The 12,556-nt window shown below is 37.4% G+C and overlaps 1 protein-coding gene across 1 annotated transcript; it reads right to left on the bottom strand.

Moving 5' to 3' along the window:
* Positions 1 to 2,669: 2,669 nt before the first annotated feature.
* On the bottom strand, positions 2,670 to 9,222 carry LOC141653040 (peptidyl-prolyl cis-trans isomerase CYP63-like). The gene is made up of 14 exons (XM_074460677.1): positions 9,019 to 9,222; positions 7,812 to 7,917; positions 7,253 to 7,307; positions 6,921 to 7,009; positions 6,480 to 6,504; positions 6,260 to 6,298; positions 6,049 to 6,166; positions 5,731 to 5,891; positions 4,777 to 5,122; positions 4,452 to 4,537; positions 4,105 to 4,291; positions 3,657 to 3,965; positions 3,419 to 3,490; positions 2,670 to 3,270 (listed from the first exon to the last, which is right to left on the bottom strand). Exons 2-14 carry the CDS (start codon positions 7,887 to 7,889, stop codon positions 2,898 to 2,900), a joined length of 1,938 nt encoding a protein of 645 aa, XP_074316778.1. The 5' UTR covers positions 7,890 to 7,917; positions 9,019 to 9,222; the 3' UTR covers positions 2,670 to 2,897.
* Positions 9,223 to 12,556: the final 3,334 nt, after the last annotated feature.

Genomic DNA, 12,556 nt, shown 5'->3' with positions numbered 1-12,556 from the left:
AGTGCAAATTAAACCCCAAATGTTTACCTTTTGGTGCAATTTAATCCTACTATTCAACTTTTGTAATAATAAAATGGATGTAGTACAGGCTAGGGTGGTCATGTGGTGTGTGTTGATCAAGCGAAGTTGTTGCGTGCGGTGGGTGGTGGCGGGTGACGTCATAAGTAGTGGTGGAGGCGTAGGTGGTGGTTGTAGGCTTGTAGCACTTGCGAGTTGCAAGTGTGAGGAGGCAGCAGAGCGAAACAGAATTCTCAAATGGACAATGGTGATGTGAGTGTGGGAGGGTAGATTGGTCCATAGACCAAAATTCTTAATAAATAAGAAAAGTCAATTGAGAAAAGAACGTATTTTATTGAATAGAAACCAAACTAATGAAATGGAGGGCAATTTGCACCCAAACGTAAACAATTGGGGCTAATTTGCACTCGTGAAAAGTCAGAAGAAGGCATTTGCACATAAGACAAACCTTTGAACTTGGCTGCTTTTTTTCCGCTTTTTAGAATCGAATCAATCAATCAATGAATGAAATGAATCAATCAATCGAATGAATCAATCAATGAGTGAATCGAATCAATCAATCAACTGAATGGAGCCGAATGATCGAATCAATCGAATAAATTTGAATGAATTGAATCGAATCGAATGAATAAAAAATTGAATTAATTTGAATCAAATAATAATAATAATAATAATAATAATAATAATAATAATAATAATAATAATAATAATAATAATAATAATAATAATAATAATTAATATTATTGTTATTATCAATTATAATAATAATAATAATAATAATAATAATAATAATAATAATAATAATAATAATAATAATAATATTCATAGTATAATACTATTTATACTAAAATTAATATTTTTAAGAAAAAATTATAATATTATACTCCTCTCTTCCTAATTTGTTGTCTATTCCATTTTGGGGTGTCTCATTCAATTATTGTCCTTTCTATTTTAAGAATGAACTTGATGAACAATTTGATCATTCACACTCAATTTGGTCTCGCTTGTCATTTTATAATTGGCCACTCCTCTTTCCTCGTCTTTGTCTAAAACCAAAGACAACAATTGAATTGTGGGATAGAGGGAGGAGTATATGAATAATCATAAATTATAATAATGAAAAAATAGTAATTTTTTACTAATAATATTCCTAATAACAATAATAAATAGTAATGTCAATATTAATAATGATATTAGTAAAAATAATTGTTTCGAATAAAAACATTCAAGTAAGCGTTGCTCGAATCCGGGTCGGGTCAACGCGCTCCTCTCAGACGATGGCACCTCGAACCTATGCTTGCTCTCTCTGGATGGATCTTTCACGCGTAACAAATAGGGCCTCAGAGGGTTCGCAATAGGTCCTTCTCCGATGCCTTACTGATCTTGTTGGATAGTTGGGACCTTGCTTGAAGCTAAGGTTTCCGTGCCCTCTCATAGTAGCTCGAATAGTCTTACTTCTAGAGAGTGGAAGTTGTTGGTGAGAAGTATTTTACCATTGATGGGTGAATAATGAGGTATTTATAGATTTCTATGTGTACCTCAAATGATGGCTGACAAGCATAGTTACCATATTCGCTATGAATACGCCTTATCGATTCGCGATTCGCTTATAGAAAATGTGTTATATGTATTTTCGATGTCGATTGATAGAATTCGCTTTTAACAATTCGTGATTCGTAGAGTATCAAGCGAATCCGTAACCATGTTGGCAAGCGTGTTGACTTGTATGACCCCGTATGGGCTACTGGGTCAAGTCGGTTGGGTGTGCCCCATCAATAATATTAATAATAAATGTTATTAATTTTAATAATAATAATACCAATAATTATAACAACAACAACAACAACAACAACAATACTACTACTAATAATAATAATAATAACAATAATAATAATAAATAATATTATTATTAACATTATTAACATTATTATTCATTTTAACAACAACAACAACAACAATATTATTCATTTTAATAATAATATTCATAATAATAATAATAATAAATAAATTATTAATAACATTATTATTAACACTATTATTAAATATAATAATAATAATAATAATAATAATAATAATAATAATAATAATAATAATAATAATAATAATAATAATGATAAAGAATAATATTAAAAAATAGTATTATTGATAACAAAATTAATAATAACTATTAAATTTAAGATGAGTAAAAATTTGAAATGAAATTTGAACTTAATGGAAATGAAATGAAAATTAATCAATCGAATGGAGTGAAATGAAAGCCGAATCGAATGGAGCCAATCGAATCGAATGGAATGAATCAATCGAATCGGTAATTAAAGTAGGGTGAAAATAAGCGAAAAAACAGCGCTGCTTTTTTTTCCGACGGGTTCTATAGATAGATCTCTCAATTGTATTGAATCAGTCACTCAACAATGGTTCCATCAAAAATACTTCTCTATGATTGATGATTCGCGTAAAAATACATACCCGCAAACATTTACAGAGGTCTCTCGTGTTAGTCGCCCACTGATGATGAGTCGGTCATCACCCATCAACCCATTTATGCCACGAGCGTTTGTTGTTGCTGGAGCTGACTCACAAAAGCCAAAAACCACAGGACACACACCATAACCCAAAGATGCAAGATACTCGAAAAAGCATCGAACCAAGTCTTTGAAAAGCCAATTCATTGTTAGTTGACAGCAAATGATGCTAACTCCAATTCATTCAGTTGATCGAAAAAAGCGAAAAAAAAGATGCTACTTTTTTTTTCATTTGACACCTTAAAACTAAGGGAAAAATCCATGATACAAATACATAGTACTCCCCAACTCGAGTCCAACATTCACAAAAGGATAGCAACGGTAATTTAACATAAATGCCAAGTTTAACACTGAAATCTACCTGGAACCTGCATCCGGGCTACCATCACCATAGGCTACTAGACCCTTCTGACCCACTGGTGAGCTTGAAATCGACCTTCTTGGTGATGCTGATCCTTTCTTCCGTTGATGCCTTATCAACCCAGCTTCTGGAGAGCTCGAACGTGACAAATTTCGGTCTCTTGACCTGGACCTTGATCTAGCTTTGGGAGGAGAACGTCGCTCATCTTCTGCTTTAGTGCCAACACGAGATCCTAACCTCTCGCTAATTGGACGTCTTTCTCTTAGATTGGTACGACGGGCTGGGCTTCGGTCTGCGCTTCGGTTTCGCTGTCTTCTTGGGCCTCGCTCATCATTTGGACTTCCGGAGCGACTTCGACTTCTTCTGGTCCTATAAACAACAGAAATTATAAGGTTAGTGGCTAACATGCGAGACCATTTCGTACAAGTTTGTGGGATAAAACATTGGCTCTGCCATAAAAACGAGACATCTATTGACGGTTCCTTTTGTAATATAATTCCAGGGATCACGCAAGTACCTCGGGGATCTTCTTCTTGGAGGGCTTCTATAGCGAGGTGCACGATCTGAATAACCACGATAGTTTGAAAATCTGAGAAAGATAATAGTGAGTTAATCTTGATGTTGCCTTTTACATCCGATGTCAAGCAACAAACTTACAAACTCTTGAAGTCTGAGCACTTCACAGAACTGAAATAAACACGAGATTTCGGGAAGTTGTTTCTCTCAATCTCAAAAACAAGATGCCCACATATTACCTGTCACGATTCCTGTCGTAGTAATTTCTGCCACCATAATTGTACGGAGGCCTTCGTGGTGATCGCTCAGGAGAAGGAGTCTTATACCGTCGGGCAAAGGCAAACTTCTCAGTGAATCCTCGACCCTTTCTTATGCGCTTTGGTTCATTACCAGAAGGGCTTCCAGACTCTTTAGCAGGAGGTGGGACACCTTCAACAGCAGGAACTACATCATCAAGTTGTGACTTAGCATTTGCCTTCTGATGTCGATCTGTAATCTCACTATCACTCGGGACAATTTCTTGACTTCTAGGACTGAGAGATCGGACCCTGGAGATAAAACTATTGATAAGTTGATACGTAATTGACATCCATCTAGATTGGGGATCACATTCCTGGTTGGTTCACATTATTATACGTACTGCAATCATTAAAATCAAAGAAGAAATTAGTCGTTCGGCAACTGAACCTGTTTTTCTCTTTCCCGTCAGCTGGTGGTTCCGTGACTCGTGCAGATTTAGTTTCCTTTTCATGCCCATTGTTTGACGTATGTTCGGTCTTTCGTGAAAAATCGTCCTCTTCCTTAGCTGGGCTGATCGCCGTCTGAACCTCAGCCTTCTTTTGATCTTTACCAGATTCAGAAATTTTCTTCAACTCTGAAAAAACATGAAAATAATGAAGACTGAAGTTTAGTGTTTGATTTGGGGAAATGTACTACGCATGACACGATCATACAATAAAAGCACACTAATAAAGTAGCGAAGCCACACAAAATTTAATAGAAAGAATCAGGAATTGCCAGTCATCCCATCTTACTTGATGAAGTACGACGTCTAGGCTCTTCATCCTCAGAGCTGCTTTGGGTGCTTGTGGTTTCACTATCACTAGAGCTATCAGAATTCCTACAAGATTATCAAACACAAAGTAGTGAGGCAAGGAAAGTTGACAAAGCATAATTACAGAAATCCTTTAACAACAAGACAGCCTTAAACCGTTAACGACAAATAATGAAATGGAAAAAAAAAGGAAATAAAAACAAGATAATTACTCAACATACAAATAAAGCTAACAAAGTCGTAGAAATGCAGGAAACTTGTGCGGTTTAAAAAAAAAGCATGATTAAAGTATGGTGTAAATATACCTTTTAGATTTGCGCCCCAATCTTCCATCACGCCGACTTCTTTTCTTTTTGCTGCTATCACTCTTTTTCGGCACCCGCTTAGTAACTTTACTGGGTCTCTTTCTCTTTCGGCGTCTACCATCACTTGAAGAGCTAGAGTCATCAGAATCATACACGGAAGAATCTGAATCAGAATCAGAATCAGAATCACTGTGAGATTCTGATGAGGAGCTGCTATAAGAGTCTGAGGATGAGTAACGCCTTTTCTTTTTCCTCCTGTCTTTAGAAGATTTCTTAGGCTGCCTTTTCCTTTTGTCATCTGAACTTTCATCGGAGCTTAAAGCTTTTTTTGGTTTCTTTAATTTCCCTGAAGAATTTGAACATATAAGCGGTATCACAATGTGATGTGAACATGATAAGAAACTAACAATTTTCCTCCATGCCATATACATTATCCTCAATTGACTACAGTGGTCAAACAATTAAACTTTTACCAGTATTTTCTCACAACATACATTACTTACAACTTCTTACAAATAACAATATCAAAATAGTTGTTTCGGTAATTCAAAAGCAACAGATTTTATATTTACCAATATTTTCTCACAACCTACCCCAATTACAACCTATGTTACTCTGACACTTCACTTAACTGCCTTGTCGCGTGTCAGACACGTGTCGGTGCCCGACACGACACGACACTTCGACACTTCAATTTAGACCAGAAAACAGGAAAATTCGCCCCAAACAGCCGTGTCCTACACGCCGACACGTGTCTGAGTAACACAGATTACAACTCACAAATCACAATATCAAAATAGTTGTTCCAATAAATCAGAAGCAACAGATTTTATATTTTAACGCTAAATAATTTGGAGAGATATTAATGGTCAAAGTCGACCATTAAAATCAAATGAGGACAACATAGAATGAATGGTGGCAGTAGCACTCATTTAACAAAACTTCTAACCTCACCTTTCCCGGGTAAAACTGCAACTTCAACTTTAGCAGCTGTAATTTCTCCACAGTCAACAATTTTAACTTGTTTTAGAGGACGCCCGTCAGAAGTTCCCACATGTTCCATTTTCTTGACAATATCCATCCCTTGGACTACCTTGCCGAAAACGACATGCTTCCTGCCATATCATGGGTTAAACATCAATTGTCCACATACTCATAACAAACAATATCATACAAGACCCTCTTTATGTAAGACTAACTAACCACCCATATAATTAAATGAGAAGTAGATTAAAATTTTGGTTTTTCTCGCAAAATGAATATTAATATTACCCATCAAGATGAGGAGTCGCTTTAAACGTGATAAAGAACTGTGATCCGTTGGTATTGGGACCTGCGTTTGCCATACAGAGAAGTCCAGGGACGCTATGTTCCAACTTAAAATTTTCATCTGCAAGAAATCGAAACAACAAGAGTCAGGCACCTAAGTGACCTAACACTTAAACAATCACAATCATTAGGTAACCTAATAAACAAACAGTACCTGCAAATTTCCCCCCATAGATGCTTTCTCCACCCGTGCCTGCAATACATTGAAATTGTTCAGTATAGGTCTCGCCATGAAAATGTTGTATCATGGTGTCGCTGTAGCATACCATAATACTGAACATAGAAGGCAGAATGATTGAGAATCAATGAAAGCAAAATGAATTTAAAAAAAAAAAAAAAAAAAAAAAAAAAAAAAAAAGATAGGAACAACATACCATCCCCCTTTGAAAAATCACCCCCCTGCACAAAAAAGTGACAACGTCAATGTTCAATGTCTGAACATATGCTGCTGAATCATAGTGTAGCAACAGTACACTAATCAACAAAATCGAAACAAAATGAAATCATCTTTATTCAGGCATGCTAAAGATACCGAAATCAAACGATCTATGCTTTATCTACCTAAGAGACGGTAATATAAAAGCAGTATTATGAAAAGAGTCTAAAGCTCCTTAGCACACTCAATACATGTACACAGATTAGATATGTAACATGTAGAGCATTCCACAATAATACAGGGAATGGTATGATATTCACAGTCGTACTACAAGTTACGTGTTTGCAGAAGAAAACATTAAAAAGATTTACTTTTGTCTAAATTACAGAATACGGATAGCTTCAGAACTTCCAAGTTGCAAGAACTGTAGAAATCTTACTTGTGCCATGAATTTGTTTATTATGCGGTGGAAATTGGATCCTTTATAGTGTAGAGGTTTCCCTGTGGTAAGTCCCACACCCTTTTCTCCTGCGACAAATAAATGACATTTTGAGATAACTTGTGAGCACAGTCCACAGCTAAGATCAAAGCACAGAAACTTGGGCCTTAAAACGGTCAAGACACATCAATATCCATCCAGTTACCACTTTCAACGACAAGCAGCTTAATGTAGCTGGATAGCAAAAACGTTTATTCCGGAAAATAAAGGCAATAACTTTTTCAAGTTTGACAGTCTCCCTATCACCACAAGTAATACAAGTAAAACATTACCAGTGCAGAGTACACGGAAGTTTTCAGCAGTTTTTGGAACAACATCTGCAAACAGCTGCACATTGAAAATCGATTCCTTTAGATAGTGGAAATAATCATTAAAAAAAGAAAAGGGACATAAGTTGATAAAAAACTTAGACAAAAAGGTACACACCAAGTATGTGTTTCACTAGCTTTTAGAACGGTTTCGTAACATCACTAAATTCACTATCATAATCATCACCCCGGGTCTCTATCGATGCTAGCACTCCAAGTGGAGAGATGATGGCATAGTTTTAAAAATCGGCCGCAACACCGATACCCGACTGAACTAAGGAATGGTTTGGAGTTTACCATGATCATTGACAGTATTTACCGATATTAGGTTGCGACAACCGATACCATGACTGAAACCGAGTTATAATACTATGAGACACAGTATGACACTTCATATTTCATAAGTAGAATTGAATGTTTTTTTAATCACTTTCAACTATATGGTGCTTGTTGTAAAAAACGATTAGTCCTAAGTATTCACAAACATGCTCAGAGTATATAAGAGAGTGCTAAAATTAGTTACCTCAATAACAATTCTTTCAACAGGATCGCCACCAATGGATACATCTAGAAATACACGTGGATTCTTTTTCTTGGACATCTCAGCTTAGAGCACAAAACCTCAAAACCTGAGAAAGCAAATCCTTTAAGATTCATGTTTCAATTTCAATGACGTTACAATAATGTAATGGAAGGAAACACTTAGGGTATGTTTGGATTGATGGATTTGGAGGGAAAGGAAAGGGAGGGAAAGTAGGGGACTTAAAATCCCTTGTTTGGATAGGAAATAAGGGTGGAGAGAAATGGAGGGGGAGAGATTGGGAAGGATCCATTTTCCCTCTTCCAAGGCAAATCAAAATCTCTCCGCAATAGGCAAGATTTGGAAGGAAATTGTATCCAAATACCCATATCCCATTTCCCCTTCCCTTCCCTTCCCTTCCCTTCCCTCTATTTCTCTTCCCCCTTCTCCCTCTTCTCCCTTTCCCTCCACTTTTGCTATCCAAAAACACCCTTACACGTAAAGTAATAAAATTCAGATCAGAAATGCTATTTTAGAGCCCCAGAGCTTGTTAATATGGGCGCTAATTGTGAATCTGAATACCCCAAAGTTCTATACACCAATGTACTTTCTTTAGCTATATTCTACCGCCGATATAACTACCGCCAACAACCAACATCGTAACTTTGTAAGTACTGACATTTCTGTCAAAAAACTCCTCTAAAATCATAAAATGCACCCTTCATCAATTCATCAGATTACACTATCTACTCAATTATGCATCCTAATCACAGTAAACTGCGAACCCGTAAAGCTCTGAGCTAAACTACACACAAAACAATCCACCAAAAACACAAAAGAACTGAATCAAGTAAAGGCTACTCTACAAGTTCAAGTCTTTCATCAACAAGAAATTGATATTTCTCACAAACCCACCTCAAATGTTAAAAAGTATTAACCTTTTTTACATTTTATAACACTAAACCACACCCAAAACCAAAGCAACAATTTCTGTCATAAACCCTAAAACCCCAAATCCTAGCAACCCCGAACTTCAAACTAAAACAACCCACGAATTAACATTAATCAATACAATTTTTACATCATAAAATTGGGTTTTTAACAATGAAATTTATGCACATTAAATAAAAAATAAATAAATAAATAAATACACTATATTATGCTGCAAAAATAGGGTAACATATAAAATAAAAGAAATCGAGGGATTTACCTTTGAATTTATAAGAAGAGAGAGAGTGTGTGTGTGAGTGGGTGAGTGATTGTAGTTGCAGAAAAAAAATTAGGGTTAAATCAGAAGAAGAAGAGATGGGATGTTCGTCAAGGAGGCCATTAGAGAAGTCTGAGGAACAAGTGAGATTGACTGCTGGAGCTCACAAGCCTTCTGAAATTTGAGTATTTTATTGATATTTTTTTTGATAATTTTTTTTTTATTATTTTTATAAAATACTAATGTTAAAAAAAAAAAAAAAAAAAAAAAAGTAATTAAGTACGGAGTAACAATTTTCTTTTAAAAATTCTAAGTTGTAAATATGGTTCTAATTTTGCTACCATTCCGCGTCAAAGGAATTCCATATTTTGAAATGTAAGGCCTCGTTTGATTGGTATACGGAAATTAATTTCCCATGGTTTACAAAAGACATTATTGCTCTAAAACTCGTTTGGTTGATATTTTGGAGTTGAAATAACACAAAGTTTTCAACTATCTTAGTACAAATTCTCATTATAGACGGTGCATATCCGTCTATAGCTAGACAGACCAAATATCCACCCATTTTAAGCAAAACGAGCTAAATGTTACCACATTAACGTCAAATATCACCAGTGTCATTTCCTAATGAGAATAGGTGATTAAACACCTCCATTAGTTGAGAATTCATGGGGAAAAAAAGAAAATGTCATGATTTAGGGTAGGGTTATTTCATAACAATAATCCATCCTATTGGTGGTCTGCAATAATCACTCCATCCTATCAATAATCTCAATTAAATCCAACCTAAACACCATACCTTCTAATAACGAACCAGCTCATATTTTGTGATGTTTATGTGTATCAAATAAACATCTCCATTTTCCCAAATTATGGATTATCCAATTCACCCTTTTTTTAGGACAACCAAATGAAGCCTAAGTATATTCAAATTCCAATAAAACACATTACAAATATTATACGGTATAATTTATGTAAAAATTAGAGATAATAAAAAAGATAAAAACAACATTTTGTTTTAAATTATAAATTTTTTTTTGATTAATATTCTTTTGTTTTTAAATTGTTTTTTTAAACAAACAATTTTGGACTTTTGTATGTTTTTAATTAGTGAAATACCCGTTTTTTGAACAAAATAAATATATTTTATTTTTCATATTTCCTTCAAATTATTTAACAAAAAATTAAAGGTGTCAAAGATGTGTGCAAAGTTGAAACAACATTGACAACTTGAGATTATTTGAGGAGACTACTGTCGTCTTTACGATCGCCAAAAGCCTACCCTCCAACTTCAGTGTGGGAGGAAGCTGTTATGGGAACATTGACGGGGATGGGAGCCCGTCATCTAGGATGGAATCGCCCTTCTTCGGACGTCAATCGATCTATCACTCGCCGCTCTGTCATTGTCTAATTTTTAGACTTCTTTCTTTTTCATTGGCCCGGGAAAAATAAAGCGTATACCAGTTGGAAAGCTAGACATCAAGTAAGTGGCTGGATGAGGACAATTAAGCTGACACGCCGGAGTTGGTTACTGGCACAATAGGGTGGTGCCTTACACCACTGCAGGTGGACGTGCGGTAGTGTTCGTGGTGGTGCTTCAGGATTGATAGCCTTTTTCTCCTTTCACGCGAGTGCTCCTTGCAACGGAGAAGCTGACGAGATAGGAAGAAAGAAGGAACCTCAAGTTCAGTCAAATCCTGTAACACCCCAAGAGATGATTGAGAGTAGGTTGTTCCACATCGGGAAAATATGGAGCTTTTGATACCAATTAATAACAGGGCCTTGTGCTTTTGGGCTTAAGTGGGGACAAAACGGGCCCAAAAGTGAATATCCTACCTTTAGGTGGGGGTGTGTTACGACGGTGGAGGGTCGGGTTGTTATAAATGGTATCAGAGCAACCCTGCGACCGTGTGGTGAGCATGTGGCCGGGAGTACCCGGGTGTGACGATCCGTACACTTCGAACCCTTAGTTTTATTTATGCTATGTAGTTTCATTTCCTCTTGTATATTTTTAGTAATTCCTTTCCTAGTTTAGCATAGTTAGCATTAGCTTTTTCTTTCCCTAAATGGGTGTATCGCTATTCTGAACTAAACTTGTAAAATCAATGTTTCCTGCTACCAGGATGTAAATATCAAATTTCCCTCTTTGGGGAGTACTAGTCAATCAAACATCTGCTTCCCACTAAGTTGCCTTCTTATTGCTTGTTGTTGCTTTCTTGTGAACGACTCTTGTCTTCACCTCTCTAACAAGCCCGTGTGTGTCGATCGAGACTAGGATTTCGACACCCACAACCCGAGACCGATTACGAGTGCCTAGTGCTTGACAAACACTAGTGCCTAACGCTCTCGCTTTCATTCTTGTCAAAGTGTTTAGACAAAGGTGCGCGTCACGCCCCGACTCAAAGTTTCGGACCGTGACATTTGGTATCAGAGCCCGGTCTTCTTGACGGGCTGCTGTATACGATGGCAACAAAGGCGGTAGAACCAAGTGGGACTAAAAGTGACACTAAGGCCAAAGTGGCGGCTTTAGAGAAATTGATGGACGAGAAAATTCCATCCTTGGAGGCTCTCATTGTGAGTTTGGGGAATACTCACCAAGGAGTTGAGGAGACGGTAAAGGGGCATGATGCCCACTTCGAGGCCGTAGACGAGTCCATAGAGGGGCATGAGAGCCGCCTTGTGGCCGTCGAAGAGGCGATTCCGAAAGAGTATAACTCGGATATGGGTTATCTCTATGAAAAAGTCGAGCAACTCGAGAACATGTGCAATACCTTGATGAAAATGGCCGCGGACGGGAGTTTTGGTGGAACTCCTAAAGTGAAGCCGCCTACACCCCTCAAGTATAGTGGGGCGAGAGATTCGAAAGAAGTCGATAACTTCATCTTCGACATGGAACAATACTTCCGAGTGAGTGCGCTCGACGAAGGTCTAAAGGTCAGTACCGTGAGTATGTACCTAACGGATGACGCTAAACAATGGTGGCGCTCGAAGCATGCCGAGATCGAGGCAGGGACCATTAGACTAGAGTCATGGGATGATTTCAAACGACTCTTCAAGGAACAATTCTACCCGGAGAACACCGATTTCCTAACTCGAAGGAAATTAAAGAACTTGAAACATATAGGCTCGATTCGCGATTATGTGAAAGTGTATTCGGCTTGTATGTTGGAGATAGCGGACATGACCGAGAAGGATCGAGTGTTTCAGTTTATTGATGGTTTGAAGGAGTGGGCTCAGCGAGAAATCATGCAACAGCGACCTGAGTCCCTCTCAGCTGCGATGACAGCGGCTGAAAGGCTAGTTGACTATTACACGGAGCGTGAAACCTCCCAGAAGAAGGGATTCGCTGCAACGGGCGGAGGCAACCAAAGGTTTGGAGGGACGACTTCACAAGCAAGACCTCCCTCTACGGGTAATAGTCGGTTCCGTCCCGGAGGTGATAATAGGAGATGGGGTCCGACGAATTCCACTCCAACCTCTTCTAAGGGTAGTAATTCTGAAGCGTCGACTGCTAGGAAGCCGTTCGCGTGCTTCCTTTGTA

Source organism: Silene latifolia, chromosome 4, assembly GCF_048544455.1.
Source record: "Silene latifolia isolate original U9 population chromosome 4, ASM4854445v1, whole genome shotgun sequence".
NCBI classification, from domain to species: Eukaryota; Viridiplantae; Streptophyta; class Magnoliopsida; order Caryophyllales; family Caryophyllaceae; genus Silene; species Silene latifolia.
This window is presented reverse-complemented; position numbering and strand designations above follow the sequence as displayed.